Here is a 20,459-nt window from a genome sequence, read left to right as displayed (position 1 = left end):
TGGCACGTCAATCATGCTTCAGACTCCAAACAGAGCATATGCGGTGTGTGTGTGTGTGTGTGTGTGTGTGTGTACGTTTCTCACCCTTATGACTAAACAGTTCAGTCAGCAGCGTGTTGGCTGATGTAACTACGGCTCAGCTTTCAGGAGGGAGCTGACTGAGGAGCTGAGCAATGGCTCTGACCCGTCTGCGCTCTGGCACGCACAGCCAATCAGCCGAAGATAACGCCGGCAGATCGCTCGGCAAGGATACTGTACTCAGCACCTGACACACACACATACACACACACACAAATTAAATCAACTCTATTAGATAACAAATATAGCTACACACTACTTGCAAACTACGTACCTGTGCTTGTTGATTAAAATTGACTTAATCAGGGGCGCCCAGGTGGCGCAGCGGGATATTCCGCTAACACACCAGCGCAGAGATTCTGAACTCCTCTGTTCGAAACTCGGCATTGCCACCGGCCAGCTGGGCACCATCTAGCAGGCATAATTGGCAGTGCCTGCAGCTGACACATTTCTGCTAGGGCGGGATGACCGGACTATGTGTGTGGTGTCTTGAAACGCTGTGTAAGGACCCTGATTAGCAGATAGAGAGACGCCTGTGCAGAGCGCATGGGTGAAAAAGGGTTACGCTAAGGGCTGCGTGCGGGTCGGAGGAGGCGTGAGGAGCAATGTACCCTCCTCGACTGCAATCAGGGATCCCTTAGCAGTGGAAGACAAATTGACTATGCTAAATTGGGAGAAAATGCATAAATAAAATAAAATATATTAAATTGAATTGTAAAAAACTTCGGATGTTTCGATGCCTTTATTTGTCATATTTACATATACACGTGTACAGTAGAGTGAAATTCTTTTTCCGAATATCCCAACATGTTTGGAAGCTGGCACCCCTGGAGCAGACAGGGTTAAGGGTCTTGCTTGAGGGCCCAACAGCAGACATCCCAAGTCTCCCGGAAGTTCCGGGAGTCTCCCGCATATACATAGCGGCTCCCTGATGCCCCGCAAGTCAGATAAAATCTCCCGGAATCTAGAACGAGCGGCCAAGAGCGACACAAACGCGCACGCAGGCGACAGACTTTTTTTCCCCGATCGCGTATTAAATCCGTTATCTGATATACAATCTAGCGCACTGTGTAGGGAACATAAATCAATTGTCTAATATACTGTCTAGTGCACTACGTAGGGAACATAAATCCGTTATCTGATATACAATTTGGTGCACTATGTAGGGAATTAATTATGTAATACATTATCTAGTGCACTATGTAAGGAACACAAATCATCATCTAGTTATACTTTCTAGTGCACTATGTAGTGAACATGAATGCTTTATCTAATACACTATCTAGTGCACTATGTAGGGAACATAAATCTGTGATCTGATATACAATCTAGTGCACTGTGTGGGGAACATAAACCAATTGACTAATTCACTATCAAGTGAACTACGTATGGAACATAATTAATTATGTAATACACTATCTAGTGCACTTAAAAAATGAATTAAAAAAGGTCATTTGTGGACATTTTGACTAACCTGCTGCCATGCTCAGACTCCTGAAGTTGCAGCATTACATCAGAACTAAAGAAAGGAACAACACAAGCAGAGCTGTTCTGCAAGGCCTCAGCAAGATCTTGGCAATGCTTCACCAGCAGAGTCTGGCAGTCAGAGGAAACTGGTGCACCGTCATCATTGACCAGTTCAGCAGGAGTTCCTATCACAACCACCAACTTCATATTCATGCGCTGGAGGAAGGAGAGGGCAAACGCCAGGCTCAGAACCATCTCGTGACTTTTGAATACTGATGGATCAATCTGGAAACAAAACGTATAAAATGTTGAATGCATATACACTGATCAGCCATAACATTAAAACCACCTCCTGGTTTCTACACACACTGTCCATTTTATCAACTCCACTTACCATATAAGAGCACTTTGTAGTTCTACAATTACTGACTGTAGTCCATCTGTTTCTCTGCATGCTTTGTTAGCCCCCTTTCATGCTGTTCTTCAATGGTCAGGACTCTCCCAGGACCACCACAGAGCAGGTATTATTTGGGTGGTGGATCATTCTCAGCACTGCAGTGACACTGACATGGTGATGGCGTGTTAGTGTGTGTTGTGCTGGTATGAGTGGAGAAGACACAGCAATGCTGATGGAGTTTTATAAACACCTCACTGTCCCTGCTGGACTGAGAATAGTCCACCAACCAAAAATATCCAGCCAACAGCGCCCCGTGGGCAGGGTCCTGTAACCACTGATGAAGGTCTAGAAGACGACCAACTCAAGCAGCAGCAATAGATGAGCGATCGTCTCTGACTTTACATCTACAAGGTGGACCAACTAGGTAGGAGTGTCTAATAGAGTAGACAGTGAGTGGACACTGTATTTAAAAACTCCAGCAGCGCTGCTGTCTGATCCACTCATACCAGCACAACACACACTAACACACCACCACTATGTCACTGCAGTGCTGGGAATGATCCACCACCTAAATTATACCTGCTCTGGTGGTCCTGTGGGGGTCCTGACCATTGAAGAACAGGGTGAAAGCAGGTTAAAAAAAAGTATGTAGAGAAATATGTAGGGTTGGTGCTGGAGCCTATCCCAGCTTTTCAATGGGCACAAGGCACACAGTCGACTCATTTTATCCGAGTCCTGTAACAGAATCGACTCATCGACTCATACTACACCTGCTGTACCTGACAGCATTCGCCCTAGAAGTTTGGCCCGTTTCGCTGCGGAGTTACGCTGCGATGATCAAAGTTGACCGGTCATGACGAGGGTCCTGCAGCTAGAAGCGCCACAGTTTATTTTAGCCATGAGTAAACTCAACTTGAACGCGTCCGGTGAAGCACAAACTCTGCTTTCTGACTGCCTAAACTTGCTGAGCTATATGCTTAATTTGGCTAGAAAAATATCTGCTATTAGTTAACCCCACCCACTTATTTACACCAGCGCAGTTTCAGGTGAACCGGCTCTGCCAGTCAGACCTATCTCAAGTGCCCCAAAGCCCTCTTTAGAAAAAATTACTGCATTTTAAACCACCTCCTTGTTTCTACACTTACTGTCCATTTTATCAGCTCCACTTACCATATAGAAACAATTTTTAGTTCTACAATTACTGACTGTAGTCCATCTGTTTCTCTGCATGCTTTGTTAGCCCCCTTTCACCCTGTTCTTCAATGGTCAGGACCCCCTCAGGACCACCACAGAGCAGGTATTATTTGGGTGGTGGATCATTCTCAGCACTGCAGTTACACTGACATGGTGGTGGTGTGTTAGTGTGTGTTGTGCTGGTATGAGTGACTCAGACACAGCAGCACTGCTGGAGTTTTTAAATATCGTGTTCACTCACTGTCCACTCTATTAGACACTCCTACCTAGTTGGTCCACCTTGTAGATGTAAAGTCAGAGACGATCGCTCATCTATTGCTGCTGTTTGAGTCGGTCATCCTCTAGACCTCCATCAGTGGTCACAGGACGCTGCCCACGGGCGCTGTTGGCTGGTTATTTTTGGTTGGTGGACTATTCTTAAGCCAGCAGTGACAGTGAGGTGTTTAAAAGCTCAATCGGCATTGCTGTGTCTGATCCACTCATACCAGCACAACACACACTAACACACCACCACCATGTCAGTGTTCCTGCAGTGCTGAGAATGATCCACCACCTAAATAATACCTGCTCTGTAGTGGTCCTGCAAAAAGCATGCAGAGAAACAGATTGACCACAGTCAGTAATTGAAGAATTACAAAGTGCTTCTATATGGTAAGTAGAGCTGATAAAATGGACAATGTGTGTAGAAACAAGGAGGTGGTTTTGATGCTATGGCTGAGCAGTGTATACCTAAAGTCAATAATAGGAGAATGTCAACATGCTTTGGGTCGTATGGTAGATCATTGTGAAACTTAATCTTGTTGCCCAATGCAGATGTTAAGCAGCAGATGGCAGAATTGGGCTGCAATCTTTCTTTTATGATGCATTTACGTCTTCTTTAAACCTAAATGTTACACTTAAATCCTATAAATCTTATAAGTCTCATTTCTGAAATAAAGCTGTACTGTTATGAAAGGTTCAGTTACAATGTCTTCCAATGTCTTCCCATCTTATCAGCAGCACAACATTTAGTCCCACCTAGGGGCAACTGGGTTAACATCATTCTTTCAATACTAGACAACTAATGAAGTATAAGTGCATAAGTGGGTCAAAAATGACCCGGTGAGGTTGTTTTCTTGTAATATCTTTATAATGAAAAGTCATCATTTCATATTCCAACTATTCCTCATGCCACTTTTTTACACTTACCTTTTATACATTTTACAAAATTCGTACTACCCCAAGCTTCCATAGGTGGGTCAAAAATGCATTCATTCATTTCGTATACAATTTCATGGGAACCCCTGATTCTTATAAACTGTGACTGTCAGGAAGAGATACACTATACTGCCAAAAGTATTCACTCGTCTGCCTTCACACGCAGATGAACTTGAGTGACGTCCCATTCTTAATCCATAGGGTTTAATATGATGTCGGCCCACCCTTTGCAGCTATAACAGCTTCAACTCTTTTGGGAAGGCTTTCCACAAGGTTTAGGAGTGTGTTTATGGGAATTTTTGACCATTCTTCCAGAAGCGCATTTGTGAGGTCAGACACTGATGTCGGATGAGCATGTCTGGCTCACAGTCGCCGCTCTAATTCAGGACTCTGTGCAGGCCAGTCAAGTTCTTCCACACCAAACTCGCTCATCCATGTCTTTATGGAGCTTGCTTTGTGCACTGGTGTGCAGTCATGTTGGAACAGGAAGGGGCCATCCCCAAACTGTTCCCACAAAGTTGAGAGCATGAAATTGTCCAAAATCTCTTGGTATGCTGAAGCATTAAGAGTTCCTTTCACTGGAATTAAGGGGCCGAGCCCAACTCCTGAAAAACAACCCCACACTATAATCCCCCCTCCACCACACTTTACACTTGGCACAATGCAGTCAGACAAGTACCGTTCTCCTGGCAACCGCCAAACCCAGACTCGTCCATCAGATTGCCAGACGAAGAAGTGTGATCCGTCACTCCAGAGAACACGTCTCCACTGCTCTAGAGTCCAGTGGCGGCGTGCTTTACACCACCGCATCCGACGCTTTTCATTGCGCTTGGTGATGTAAGGCTCGGATGCAGCTGCTCGGCCATTGAAACCCATTCCATGAAGCTCTCTACACACTGTTCTTGAGCTAATCTGAAAGCCACATGAAGTTTGGAGGTCTGTAGCGACTGACTCTGCAGAAAATCGGTGACCTCTGCGCACTATGTGCCTCAGCATCCGCTGACCCCGCTCTGTCATTTCACGTGGCTACCACTTTGTGGCTGAGTTGCTGTCGTTCCCAATCACTTCCACTTTGTTATAATACCACTGACAGTCGACTGTGGAATATTTAGTAGCGAGGAAATTTCACAACTGGACTTGTTGCACAGGTGGCATCCTGTCACGGTACCACGCTGGAATTCACTGAGCTCCTGAGAGCGACCCATTCTTTCACAAATGTTTGTAGAAGCAGTCTGCATGCCTAGGTGCTTGGTTTTATACACCTGTGGCCATGGAAGTGATTGGAACACCTGAATTCAATGATTTGGATGTGTGAGTGAATACTTTTGGCAATATAGTGTATTTTGTGGACCACACAGACTATATCATAAGTGTCACCCCTTAAGAAGATTAATTTACACAGCAAGATCTGATACGTGTAGGGCGGCACGGTGGCTAAGTGGGTAGAACTGTTGCCTCACAGCAAGAAGGTCCTGGGTTCGATCCCCAGGTGGGGCGGTCCGGGTCCTTTCTGTGTGGAGTTTGCATGTTCTCCCCGTGTCTGCATGGGTTTCCTCCCACAGTCCAAAGACATGCAAGTGAGGTGAATTGGAGATACTAAATTGTCCATGACTGTGTTCAGTATAACCTTGAGAAGTGATGAATCTTGTGTAATGAGTAACTACCGTTCCTGTCATGAATGTAACCTAAGTGTAAAACATGACGTTAAAATCCTAATAAACAAACTGGTACATGTAAGTGTTATCTTCATTTTTACCTCAGAAATGAGTGTGTGTGTGTGTGTGTGTGTGTGTGTGTCATTCATGACTACTGTGTGAAAGAGTATATCTAATTATCATGTATCAACAAATTAACACTAGCTAGCTAACTAAGCTAGCTAACATTACTGTATGTACTCTGTGTGTGTGTGTGTGTGTGTGTGTGTGTGTGTCATTCATGTATATTGTGTGAAGGAGTATGTGTTTCTTATCATCTATCATCAAATTTGCCTATTTTATAGTTTGCGAAACTAGCTAGCTAACCAAGCTAGCTAACATTAGATGGATGGATGGACTTTACTGTATGTATTACATGTGTTTGTCTGTGTGTGTTTCTGTGTGTGTGTGCATGCATGCATGTGTGCATTTATTTATATAGCTACATATTGATGTATAGGTTTGCTTGTCATTCAAAACATTGTCTTCCTTTTATGACCCACACACACATACTCTCTTTCACACACACACACGCACGCACGCACACACACACACACACACACCAGAGATGTTCACAAGTCACAAAATACGAGTCCGAGTCAAGTCACAAGTCAATATAATATACACAAAACATATATTGGAAATGTAGCGTAGAAATAAACAAATAATATGTAAGTTCAGATAAAAAACAACAGATTAGCGACTGTATTTAGCCGTTTTACTTAGTGCCTTTACTTTCCTAGGTACCAGTTAAAAGCTTAAACGGACGTTTTGTTTTCATTGCAAATTACTGCACAGCGGCCAAAATCCCAAATACAGCAAAATATTCATAATACTGCTTACCTTAACTTATGTTGTTCCAGATGATAAATATATAACTGCGTGTCCCATTAGGAATATAATCCGTTATTTTGTAAATGTGCTTATAATTAAAAACCTCCAAACTTTTCCCGGTTGTGAAGTAAAACACAAACTCGTTAGAAAGCCAATCAAGCGTTTCATTGACACATCATCTGTGTGACGCTGCAAACTAAATACAAGCAGATAACAGCATTTCTTACTAAAAATTAAAATCAGAAGGTCTGAGTGGTTCAGAAAGTGGTTCTTAAAAGCATTAGCGCCAATTCTGTAGGCGCGTTCCATTCACATTATCTGTTACTGTGAAGTGCACTACGTATTCCACCATTTTAAGTAGGGAGCGACGCTTCATCACTACGCCGGAAGCTGGCTGGAACATTTACCCATTGCGTGCGTTGTGGGTTAAGACGGCCGGAGCGTTATTAGAGAGCAGAAAATGACATGATCAGAATGATGTTGGATTATATAAATATATACTATATATATATACAGTATATATATACAGTGTATCACAAAAGTGAGTACACCCCTCACATTTCTGCAAATATTTCATTATATCTTTTCATGGGACAACACTATAGACATGAAACTTGGATATAACTTAGAGTAGTCAGTGTACAACTTGTATAGCAGTGTAGATTTACTGTCTTCTGAAAATAACTCAACACACAGCCATTAATGTCTAAATAGCTGGCAACATAAGTGAGTACACCCCACAGTGAACATGTCCAAATTGTGCCCAAATGTGTCGTTGTCCCTCCCTGGTGTCATGTATCAAGATCCCAGGTGTAAATGGGGAGCAGGGCTGTTAAATTTGGTGTTTTGGGTACAATTCTCTCATACTGGCCACTGGATATTCAACATGGCACCTCATGGCAAAGAACTCTCTGAGGATGTGAGAAATAGAATTGTTGCTCTCCACAAAGATGGCCTGGGCTATAAGAAGATTGCTAACACCCTGAAACTGAGCTACAGCATAGTGGCCAAGGTCATACAGCGGTTTTCCAGGACAGGTTCCACTCGAAACAGGCTTCGCCAGGGTCAACCAAAGAAGTTGAGTCCACGTGTTCGGCGTCATATCCAGAGGTTGGCTTTAAAAAATAGACACATGAGTGCTGCCAGCATTGCTGCAGAGGTTGAAGACGTGGGAGGTCAGCCTGTCAGTGCTCAGACCATACGCCGCACACTGCATCAACTCGGTCTGCATGGTCGTCATCCCAGAAGGAAGCTGACGCACAAGAAAGCCCGCAAACAGTTTGCTGAAGACAAGCAGTCCAAGAACATGGATTACTGGAATGCCCTGTGGTCTGACGAGACCAAGATAAACTTGTTTGGCTCAGATGGTGTCCAGCATGTGTGGCGGCGCCCTGGTGAGAAGTACCAAGACAACTGTATCTTGCCTACAGTCAAGCATGGTGGTGGTAGCATCATGGTCTTGGGCTGCATGAGTGTTGCTGGCACTGGGGAGCTGCGGTTCATTGAGGGAAACATGAATTCCAACATGTACTGTGACATTCTGAAACAGAGCATGATCCCCTCCCTTCGAAAACTGGGCCTCATGGCAGTTTTCCAACAGGATAACGACCCCAAACACAACCTCCAAGATGACAACTGCCTTGCTGAGGAAGCTGAAGGTAAAGGTGATGGACTAAACCCAATTGAGCACCTGTGGCGCATCCTCAAGTGGAAGGTGGAGGAGTTCAAGGTGTCTAACATCCACCAGCTCCGTGATGTCATCATGAAGGAGTGGAAGAGGATTCCAGTAGCAACCTGTGCAGCTCTGGTGAATTCCATGCCCAGGAGGGTTAAGGCAGTGCTGGATAATAATGGTGGTCACACAAAATATTGACACTTTGGGCACAATTTGGACATGTTCACTGTGGGGTGTACTCACTTGTGTTGCCAGCCATTTTGACATTAATGGCTGTGTGTTGAGTTATTTTCAGAAGACAGTAAATCTACACTGCTATACAAGTTGTACACTGACTACTCTAAGTTATATCCAAGTTTTATTTCTATAGTGTTGTCCCATGAAAAGATATAATAAAATATTTGCAGAAATGTGAGGGGTGTACTCACTTTTGTGATACACTGTATATATATATACAGTATATGTATATATATATATATATTACGTGTTACAATATATATATATATATATATATATATATATATATATATATATATATATACAGTATATATACATACAGTATATATACAGTATATATATTGTCACACGTAACTAATGTTGCTGACTTTTGTTGTCCACAAGTCATTTTTTGCGAGTCACGAGTCGAGTCTGAGTCATTTGAAACAAGTCCGAGTCAAATACAAATCAACACTCAAACAAAACAGAAGCGATTGCACATGTCCCATTGCACATGTCCCATTGAAATTTTTTAATGTAAATTAGAAGTTGCACATTGCACCTTGGCCCATTAAAAGTGAAATATTAAATTGCACTAGACCCATTGAAATGGCACATGATGTGTCACATGTTTGTGTTTAACAGAGCTATGGCTATGTTGTAAAAACTGTCTCTCAGTCTATTTGTCCTTGTTTTAATTTGCCTGTAACGTCTACCAGAGGGCAGCAGTTCGAACATCCGGTACCCTGGGTGTGTACTGTCTTTTTTAATTCTGTGTGCCCTCCTGACACAGCGGGTGCTGTAGAGTTCCTTTAGGTATGGGAGAGGGTGCCCGATGATTTTCTGGGCGGTGTTGATGACCCTCTGTATCGCCTTCTTGTGTGCCGTGGTGCAGCTGGAGAACCACACAGAGATGCAGTAAGTCAGCACACTCTCCACGGAGCAGCGGTAGAAAACAGTCAGCAGTTCTTTCTTCAGGTTGAGCCTCCTGAGGATCTTCAGAGAGTGGAGGCGCTGTTGGGCCCTCTTCACTACCGCCGAGGTGTTAGAGCTCCATATGCACCCCCAGGAACTCGAAGCTGGGAACCCTCTCCACACACTCCCCATTAATCCAAATTGGTTGCAGATCAGACTTACACTTGGCTTATAAACTTCCATCATAAAGTGACTGGACAAAAATGGCATTCATTAAGACAGCTGCCACCCAAAAATGCTAATAAACCAAAGAGTAGTATAAAGATTTATCTTTTGGAATAGTGTTTCATCTGGTATTGGGGTAGCGGCACTATTTAGTCTGTCATTTGATGTCATTTTATCTTCTGACTGCACACAAAGGCTGTATTTAACCAATTAGGTCAAGAGTTTCTGGTCAAAAGCATCCTGCTCTTTCGGCTCAGCTCAGACATACATTTCCTAAAATTAGTATTTTTTTTTTGCCAGAACAGACCGGCATAACAAGAAATAATGTGGGTTACCGAAACAACAACCATTCACCACTACTGGGCGCACACCAGTGTTTGTTTCAGGCTGCTCTCAGATCCACTTTAGATGAAGCTCATTACAGCCTTTCCTACTTGTGTCAGAGCACTGCTGTCGTAGCCTGTCAAAAAAAGAAACGTTTAGAATGTTTTAAAAATAAAACAGTGCATGATGTGAAATGAAATCGTTTCGGCCCTTGTTCCTGGCAGCGCCAATTGCTTTATCTATTTTTAGATCAAATCAGAGTTTTGAAAATGAGTCAGTATAAGCTGAGAGCTGTGTGGCGTGTCGAGTACACAGCAGAATAAAGAACCCACTCAGGACTTTACCACAGTCTAGAAAAAGCAAGACATTGATATAAACCAGGTGAAATGATAACTTGAATTTCGGCAGAGTAAAACACTGGATGCCAAGCAGGGATCTGAGGATACAGTGGGCACAGGTTCATTGAAACCATACAGTTAAAGTGTTTCAGCTTTTATTTTGCCCCATTCCTGCAAACACGTCTTAAGATGTGAAACAGTACGGGGTTGTCGTCGTTGCATTTTTTGTTTCAATATTCTCCACACATTCTCTACTGGGGACAGATCAGGACTGCAGGCAGGCCAGACCAAGACCCGTATCCTCTTCGTCCGCAGCCATGCCTTTGTAATGTGTGCAGCATGTGGTTTTGCATTGCCTTGTTGAAAAGTGCATGGACGTCAGTGAAAAGATGACGTCTTGAAGGCAGCACATGTTGCTCTGAGATCTCAAAGTACTTTTTCTGCATTAATGCTGCCATCACAGAAGTGTAAATTACCTTTGGCAAGGGCACTGACACGACCCCATACCATGACAGAGCCTGGCATTTGGACTTGTTCCTGATAACAGTCTGGATGGTCCACACAACGTCCATTTTTTCCAAAAAAGACCTGGAATGCTGATTCATCTGACCACAATACACATTTCCACTGTGTGATGGTCCATCCTAGATGCCTCAGAGCCCAGAGAAGTCGACGCCGCTTCTGGACATGGTTAACATAAGGCTTTTTTTTTGCACAGTAACGTTTTAAGTGGTATTTGTGCATGTAACTCTGTATTGTAGTGCTTGATAAAGGTTTGCCAAAGTAATCCCTCACCCATGTGGTTATATCAGCTATTGTTGAGTGGCGGTTCTTGATGCAGTGCCATCTGAGAGATCAAAGATCACAGGCGTTCAGCTTAAGCTTGCGCTCTTGGCCTTTACGCACTGAAATTCCTCCCGATTCCTTGAATGGTTTAATGATATCATGCACTGTAGAGGGAGAAATATGCAAATCCCTTCCAATCGTTCATTGAGGTTCATCGTTTTTAAACATTTTAATAATTTTCTCACACATTTGTTGACAAACTGGAGATCCTCTGATCATCTTTACTCATCAGAGACTCAGCCTTTTCGGGATGCTGCTTTTGGATACCAACTTATTTTGGAATGTGTTGCAGGCCTGAATGCAGGAATGGATGTATATTAACAAGTGAAATGACGTTAAGCAGACAAAACATGAAATATCTTGGGTTTAAACTGTCTGCAATAAAATAAAAGTCAAAGTAAATGTAAGGAACACTTTTTCTGATTTGGGGTTGTAATAATATGGTATGCTTGTGTTAATTCTTCCTATGAAATAGCTTTCATATTTTGTTAGAAGACAGAAATGCATGCTCTTGAGGTTTATTTTTCCTGTTTTTTTTTTGCTTTCTTTTTTTTGGCAACGTTCCCCAACAAAGAAAAGCAAAGCAGCATCTTTTCCCACATGCAGCAGAGAATAGCAAAACAGTTCTGACTGTACCGGTCCTGTCCCATGAGGCTTCTTGCTGACTAATGCAAGCACAAATTGTTCTCACACTCACCCACACAGCAGCGAATGATAATTCAAAGTAAACACCGTACATCATAAACAAGAGATGATCGTTTTAAAAAGGTGATCACATGGCTGCTAAGGATCAGAAAAAAAGGTACAGCGTGTATAAATAAATGTTTCATGTAAATCGTACAAATAAAGAAATTACAGTGCAGTGGAAAAAGTATTTGCCCCTTTTCTTTAAAATGTACACACGTCATTTCTGGAAAGTCTGAGACATATTTACCAGTGTGTTACATTTATTGCTTACTTTCCCATTAATACACACTGAGGACACTAACTGGTGCAGTCTTGCAAGTGACATTCATTCCCATTCTTCCTTGATACAAGAGTAGTTGCTTTTGACTAATTCGTCTCTTCCTGATGGGTGGGTAGCACTGTCGCCTCACAGCAAAAAGATCCTGGGTTCGATCCACACGGGGCGGGGCGGTCCGGGTCCTTTCTGTGCGGAGTTTGCATGTTCTCCCCGTGTCTGCGTGGGTTTCCTCCCACAGTCCAAAAACGTGCAGTCAGGTTAATTGGAGACACTGAATTGCCCTATAGGTGAATGTGTGTGTGTGTGTGTGTGTCTGCCCTGCGATGGACTGGCGCTCCAATCCAGGGTGTTACTGTGTGCCTTGTGCCCATTGAAAAGCTGGCATAGTCTCCAGCACTCCACTGTAATTCCTCAGTGTACCATGGTTCTTTATTAAAGACAGTATCAAACCCTAGTTCCCAACTTTATCAAACTGATAAAGGTTGGGACAAATGTGTCATTGGCACATATTTTGACATAATTCCCAAAACTTTTGTATTAAGCTTACACCAGGCATTAAACCCACATCAGTTCTGGTTAGGTTAAAAGTGTAGAAAAGCAAAAAAAAAAAAAAAAAAAAAAAAAAAAAAAAAAAAAAAAAAAAAAAAAGAATTGGACCAAGTACAGAACCATGTGGGGCTCCAGTTAAAAAATTGCATGGAGTAGCTGTATACGCCCTTTATGATGCCTGCAAATTTGGCATCTTGTTTGTTTGTTTATTAGGATTTTAACGTCATGTTTTACACTTTGGTTACATTCATGACAGAAATGGTTAGTTACTTGTTCATCAGTTCACAAGGTTATATCAAACACAGTCATGGACAATTTAGTGTCTCCAATTCACCTCACTTGCATGTCTTTGGACTGTGGGAGGTAACAGGAGCACCCGGAGTAACCCCACGCAGACATGGGGAGAACATGCAAACTCCACACAGAAAGGCCCCGGACCGCCCCACCTGGGGATCGAACCCAGGACCTTCTTGCTGTGAGGCGACAGTGCTACCCACTTAGCCACCGTGCCGCCCAAATTTGGCTTCTTACCCTAGGTTCAGAACGGCAGCGATGTGCTGCGACCAAGCAACCAGCTGGCATTCAACCAGCAGTGTGTTGTGCTGGTATGAGTGGATCAGATACAGCAGCGCTGCTGGAGTTTTTAAACACCTCACTGTCCCTGCTGGACTGAGAATAGCCCACCAACCAAAAATATCCAGCCAACAGCGCCCCATGGGCAGCGTCCTGTGACCACTGATGCAGATCTAGAAGATGACCAACTCAAACAGCAGCAATAGATGAGCTAGGTAGGATAAGGTGGGAGTGTCTAATAGAGTGGACAGTGAGTGGACATGGTTTTTAAAAACTCCAGCAGCGCTGCTGTGTCTGATCCACTCATACCAGCACAACACACACTAACACACCACCACCATGTCAGTGGCACTGCAGTGCTCAGAATGATCCACCACCTGAATAATACCTGCTCTGTGGTGGTCCTGTGAAGCTGATAACACGGTCAGTGAGTGTAGAAACAAGGAGGTGGTTTTAATGTTATGGCTGATCAGTGTGCTGTATATGAGAAACACTGTAGAAAGTCAGTAAAGCTTTTTCATTTCTTTTATTTAATACAGTGAAATATTGAAGCAGAAGAAAAACACTTGTCTTGCCAGTAATATGGATCTGTTAACAGTAACAGTGCACAAGGAATGCTAATATCCTTTTCATAGATAATACTGTTTTAATACATTTTAGTTTTCACCGTTTGTAAACATAAATAACTATTCCATACCCCTTATGTATTTTAATTTTACTATTTTGTCCATAAATGATTTTTTTCCCCCTATATCCAAAGCAGGAGAAACAAGATTTACAGAGTTTCTTTCCTTCCTCCTGAATTAGCATTTGTCAAATAATTCCTAATATATAAATCAGTTCATAGTTAAAACTAGTTTAATTCAGCAGACTTTGATTTCCTATACCTGGCTTTAAAGTGAATGAAAGGCCAAATACTGTTTAAAAATGCAAAGCTTCAGAAAAACTACAACCTTTAAGAAGAAGTGGCGTAATTAAATGTAAAAAATGTAAAGGCAGCTGTTAAAGTACCCCTAAACTGATCGAATTCATTTTTAAATAATTAATACACAACATAAACGTTCTGATTAAACACTAAAGCAAGACTTGCTTGACTGGTGCAGAATCTGGAACAGGTGAGAGAACGTTAGCAAAATGTATCAGGCTCTGGGACTACAGCTAACCACAGTGAGAGCTGCTTTTTTCAAACACAGGAAACTTCATGCCTCAATTCCTCAGTTGAAAGCAGTGCTCAGAGATGAATGACAGTAATAAGTGAGTTGTAACGGAGTTGGGTAGCTCAGCGGTAAAACACGCTAGCCCACTACCAGTGAGATCCGGGCTATGTGTGGGGAGGGGGTGGTCGAACCGGAGCGTGCACTCCTAGTGCCGTTCCCAAGCCCGGATACAATAAGGAAAGGTAGCTTTACGAGGAGCGTTCACAAAGGATTCAGTATCGTGTATGGAGAGTCACGCACTGATCCCCATTATCCCCCGTCTCTGTGCAGGCACCATCCATCAGCCAGCAGAGGTCGTAATTGCATCAGTTATGAGGAATCCCGTTTAGCATCGAACCCAACATACGAGCCTCCACCCATTAAAAAAAAAAAAAAACTGGCCAAATCAGGACTGTGGACCAGAATGATTCGCTGTGGTGCCCCCTAAATACGAGTGCTTAATATTATGTGGTGCCCCTTCACAAAAAACATGGAAAACTGATCTTCAGTCATCTGTGGCATTTAGTCAGAGTTGTTGCTGATGAGGGTGGGATGACCAGTAATTAAATTTAGTTTGTGTTGCGTTTGTAATTGCCGCTCAGGTGGCGCAGCGGTAAAATCCGCTAGCACACCAGAGCTGGGACTTCCAGCGGACCAGGGTTCCTCATAACTGGTGCAGTTACGACTTCTGCTTGCTGATTGAGGAATAATGCTGATCAGGGTGTGGCTCTCCGTGCACAAGGCTGATCCGCATATGAACTCACCTCGTGCAGGTGAAAAGAGGCAGTCGGTACTGCACACGTGTCGGAGGGGGTGTGTGTTAGGTCAGTTGCGAAGCTCCTCAGTCAGCAGTAGAGGGTTGTATTGGTAGAGATGAAGCGTAACGCAACCAGGGTAACTGGACACGACTACATTAGGGGAGAAAATCAACACAGCAGAGGACTGGTCCCATTGGTAAAAAATAGGCATATACACATAGGAGCACTTTGTAGTTCTACAATTACTGACTGTAGTCCATCTGTCTCTCTGCATGCTTTGTAAGCCCCCTTTCATGCTGTTCTTTAATGGTCAGGACCCTCACAGGACCACTACAGAGCAGGTATTATCTGGGTGGTGGATCATTCACTGACATGGTGGTGGTGTGTTAGTGTGTGTTGTGCTGGTATGAGTCTATCAGACACAGCAGCGCTGCTGGAGTTTTTAAATACAGTGTCCACTCACTGTCCACTCTATTAGACACTCCTACCTAGTTGGTCCACCTTGTAGATGTAAAGTCAGAGACGATCGCTCATCTATTGCTGCTGTTTGAGTTGGTCATCTTCTAGACCTTTATCAGTGGTCACTGGGCGCTGTTGGCTGGATATTTTTGGTTGGTGGACTATTCTCAGTCCAGCAGTGACAGTGAGGTGTTTAAAACTCCATCAGCATTGCTGTGTCTGATCCACTCATACCAGCACAACACACACTAACACACCACCACCCATGTCAGTGTCACTGCAGTGCTGGGAATGATCCACCACCTACATAATACCTACTCTGTCGTGGTCCTGCAAGAGTCCTGACCATTAAAGAACAGGGTGAAAGCAAGTTAAAAAGGTATGTAGAGAAATAGATGGACTACAGTCAGTAATTGTAGAACTATAAAGTGCTTCAATATGGTAAATGGAGCTGATAAAATGAACAGTGAGTGTAGAAACAAGGAGGTGGTTTAAATGTTATGGCATACAGTGTATGCATACATTGGCTTTCGTATTGTGTACTGAAAGTCACGCACTAATCCCCACTATCCCCCGTCTATGTGCAGGCACCATCGGTCTGCCAGCAGAGGTCGTAATTGGATCAGTTATGAGGAATCGCCTCCGGCATCCAACCCGACGGATGATCCAATCAATGTCTGTGCAGGCACCCAACGTAAGAGTTTGAGATGTGTGCTCTGGTGTGCTAGTGTGTTATCCTTTTTAATTTATATTAAAACAACAATGACACAAGCCACCTGATGACCAGATGCACTCTCTATTCCCTCGGCTGCTCCCGTTAGGGGTCGCCGGCGGATCCTGATCCGCATTATTGATTTGGTACAGTTTTTACGCCGGATGCCCTTAGTGACACAACCCTCCCTATTTATCCGGCCTTGGGACCGGCACTACAGTGCACTGGTTAATGCAACCTAGCAGCTAGGTACCTATAGGACAATTCAGTGTGTCCAATTAGCCTGGCTGCATGTTTTTGGACTGTGGAAGGAAACCAGAGCACCCGGAGGAAACCCACGCAGACATGGGGAGAACATGCGAACTCCGCACAGAAAGGACCCGGGCCGCCCCACCTGGGGATCGAACCCAGGACCTTCTTGCTGTGAGGCGACAGTGCTACCCACTTATTTAGGGGTTAATCAGTCAATTCCAGTCACCTGTAGCATGTGCAAAAGGAGGTGTATGGTAAGCAGCGTCCTCTAGGGAGGCTCTTGCAAGAGCACCGTGTCTAGGATCTGTCTGCTGTGTGAAGGGGGATTAAAAATGCCAGGCTAGGGCCGCTCAGGTGGCGCAGCGGTAAAAACACACGCTGGAACCAGAGCTGGGATCTCGAATACACCCTGAGGGCAAGCCGTAGCCTAGTGGTTAAGGCACAGGACTAGTAATCCAAAGGTTGCTGGTTCAAGCCCCACCAGTGCCAGGTTGCTGCTGTTGGGCCCTTGAGCAAGGCCCTTAACCCTCAGTTGCTCAGACTGTATAATGTAACTGTAATGTAAGTCGCTTTAGATAAAGGCGTCTGTTAAATGCCGAAAATGTAAATGTAAATGTATCGAATCTCAGCTCTGCCTGCCGCCTAAGGCTAAGCGGCCACATGAACAACGATCGGCCTCTTGTTCAGATATGGGCGGGTCTCTCTCTCATGACTGGTGCATTTACGACCTCTGCTGGCTGATCGATGGCGCCTGCACAGATGAGAAAAGAGTGCTCTCAGGGTGCGTCTCTCCGTACACAACGCTGAGCTGCACTGCACCGCACACGTCAAAGTGTAGGTGATGAGATGCATACGGCACGCTGCCCACGTGTCAAAGGGGGCGTGGGTTAGCTTCGTCCTCCTCAATCAGAGCAGGGATCGGCATTGGTGGAGAGGAAGCGTGACGCAAAAAAGGGGGAGAAAATGCATAAAGAAAAGAAATAATAATAAAAAAAATGCCAAGCTAATCAAACTATTGAGAAAATATTGGGAAAATCTACATTTTTGAATGCACTATTAAGTTCAGGGGTACTTTAAAGTGATTTGAATGGAATCGAGGCTTAGCAACGAGCGAGTGGTTTCAAACAGAGGCGTCAAGACCAATAAAGAGCAACGTTTTCTGGAAAGAACTTTACCCTTCATTTCAGACATCCACCATCAAACAATTCAAACAATACAGATTTGGTTTGGAAATATACATGGCATGAAAATCGAAAACAACGGTTTAAATTCCGAACGGATTCGGACGAAACGAGAACCGAACACGTCGTCCGGCTCGTCCGCTCGCTTGTTATTCAGTGTCAGATAAATAATTCTCCACGAACGATCACAGCATTTTTTTTAGGGAATGTCTCTGACCGGGGCGAGATATAACTTACAGGGAACGAAAAGGTCATGGTTAGCAAAGAAACTCGAAACTCGAAGTACAAAAACAGTGAGGTAAGGAGGTCTCTTTTTTTGTACATCAGCGGTGGCTATACTGCAAGTGCTCCCTGGAACAGAGTCTGAGACAACGAAAAGAATCATGGCACGTTAACGAAAAGTCACCAAACGAATCAGAACAAAGGTAAAGATCGCAAAGATGCATTCACTTTCTTTCCGGCTTCGAGACTGACCCGATGAAGCCTGATTGGCTCATCAGGGCAGGTTGACAGTCCACCTTAATGATCACGAGATCCATAGATGCGCGCGCGACAGGTTTCCTGGACGACGAGTAAGCACGAGTGAGGCACGGCCTCACAGGGTCCTGACCGGCAGTCCTAGTGCTTCTGTAGTGTTTCTATCAAAATGTGTGTTTGTATGCAGTATGCAGTATGCAGTCTCATTGGTTCAACGGGGACTCGAAGTGGCACTTGGGTGCCGCCGATCGCCTCGTGCAGATTCCCGACGTAGCTTTACAAGGCTGGAGTGAAGGAGCGGAAGAATCCGTACAGGACGAAACAAAGCATGGATTCCATAAACATCCCAGCAGTTCTCGAGGAGCGAAGAGCATTTCCAGCTCGTATCCGGACGGACTTTCCGAAGTGCAACGTAAAGACGATAAGCTCGGGCCGATTCCGACCCGTCATTTCGCGAGTCCCTTGGTTATCTGGCGTCTCTCCACCCCGATTCCGATGGTCCGCCTGCGTTCCTGTTCCTCTTTGAAATCAAAACAAACAAACAAAACAAAAATAACACGAGGTCACGGAGTCCCCCGGCTGACCTCGGAGGCAGCGCCTCAGCCGGGCAGGCAGACCTTCCCCGCGAACAGCAGCCCCACTATTGTGAAGAAGATGGAGAGGACGAAGAGCACGTAGGACGAGCCCACCACGGTGTTGTTGGGCAGCTTGTAGGGTTGGCCGCCCACTTCGTTGATGTAGAATCCGATTGGGAAGATGAGCGCCGCCATGCAGAACAGGATCACTGCAGAAAGAGGTGGAAAAATAGGTTAGAATGCTAGAATTGAAAATGCAATAATGATATTTCATGTTTTGTCTGCTCAGCTTCATTTCATTTGTTAATAAACATCCATTCCTGCATTTCAGGCCTGCAACACATTCCAAAAAAAGTTGGGACGGGGGCAATTTAGGGCTAGTAATGAGGTGAAAAGACTAAATAATGATGTGATTCTAAACAGGTGATTGTAATCATGGTTTGGGACAAAAGCAGCATCCAGGAAAGGCTGAGTCTTTGATGAGCAAAGATGGTCAGAGGATCTCCAGTTTGTCAACAAATGTGTGAGAAAATTATTGAAATGGATTTGCATATTTCTCCCTCTACAGTGCATAATATCATTAAACGATTCAAGAAATCAGGAGGAATTTCAGTGCGTAAAGGCCAAGGGCGCAAGCTTAAGCTGAACGCCCGTGATCTTCCATCCCTTAGACAGCACCGCATCAAGAACCACCACTCAACAATAGCTGATATAACCACATGGACCAAAAATTACTTTGGCAAACCTTTATCAAGCACTACAATACGGAGTTACATGCACAAACGCCACTTCAAACTTTACTGTGCAAAAAGAAGCCTTACGTTAACCATGTCCAGAAGTGGCGTCGACTTCTCTGGGCTCGGAAGCATCTAGGATGGACCATCACACAGTGGAAACGTGTATTGTGGTCATATGAATCAGCATTCCTGGTCTTTTTGGAAAAAATGGACATCGTGTGCTCTGGACCATCCAGACTGTTATCAGCAACAAGTCCAAAAGCCAGGATCTGTCATGATATGAGGTCGTGTCAGTGCCCTTGGCAAAGGTCATTTACACGTCTGTGATGGCAGCATTAATGCAGAAAAGTACACTGAGATCTTAGAGCAACATGCTGCCTTCAAGACGTCATCTTTTCCGGGGACGTCCATGCATTTTTCAACATGCTGCACACATTACAAAGCCATGGCTGCGGAAGAAGAGGGTACATGTACTGGACCGGCCTGCCCGCAGTCCTGACCTGTGCACAATAGATAATGTGTGGAGAATTCCGAAACGAAAAATGCTACAACGACGACCCCGTACTGTTGCACATCTTAAGACGTGTTCGCAAGAAGAATGAGACAAAATAAAACCTGAAACACGA

The 20,459-nt window shown here is 44.2% G+C and overlaps 2 protein-coding genes across 2 annotated transcripts in view; both read right to left on the bottom strand.

Annotated features, from left to right (window-relative positions):
- Nucleotides 1-18,971, bottom strand: part of LOC134300331 (beta-1,4 N-acetylgalactosaminyltransferase 2-like) — a 76,466-nt gene extending 57,495 nt beyond the window's left edge. Inside the window, exons 1-3 of the mRNA XM_062985052.1 lie at nucleotides 18,802-18,971; nucleotides 9,542-9,647; nucleotides 1,553-1,830 (exon numbers count right to left, since the gene is read on the bottom strand). Of these exons, the coding sequence (XP_062841122.1) occupies nucleotides 1,553-1,830; nucleotides 9,542-9,647; nucleotides 18,802-18,971 (554 nt within the window). The remainder of the gene's footprint in view (nucleotides 1-1,552; nucleotides 1,831-9,541; nucleotides 9,648-18,801) is intronic.
- mosmoa (modulator of smoothened a) overlaps nucleotides 18,015-20,459 on the bottom strand; it is a 37,238-nt gene continuing 34,793 nt past the window's right edge. The window contains exon 3 of the mRNA XM_063018983.1: nucleotides 18,015-19,305. Coding sequence (XP_062875053.1) covers nucleotides 19,121-19,305 — 185 coding nt within the window. The 3' untranslated portion in view covers nucleotides 18,015-19,120. The remainder of the gene's footprint in view (nucleotides 19,306-20,459) is intronic.

This window comes from Trichomycterus rosablanca, chromosome 22 (genome assembly GCF_030014385.1).
Source record: "Trichomycterus rosablanca isolate fTriRos1 chromosome 22, fTriRos1.hap1, whole genome shotgun sequence".
In the NCBI taxonomy this organism is placed as follows: domain Eukaryota; kingdom Metazoa; phylum Chordata; class Actinopteri; order Siluriformes; family Trichomycteridae; genus Trichomycterus; species Trichomycterus rosablanca.
Note: the sequence above shows the minus strand (reverse complement) of the source record. Positions and strands in the feature narration are given on the sequence as shown.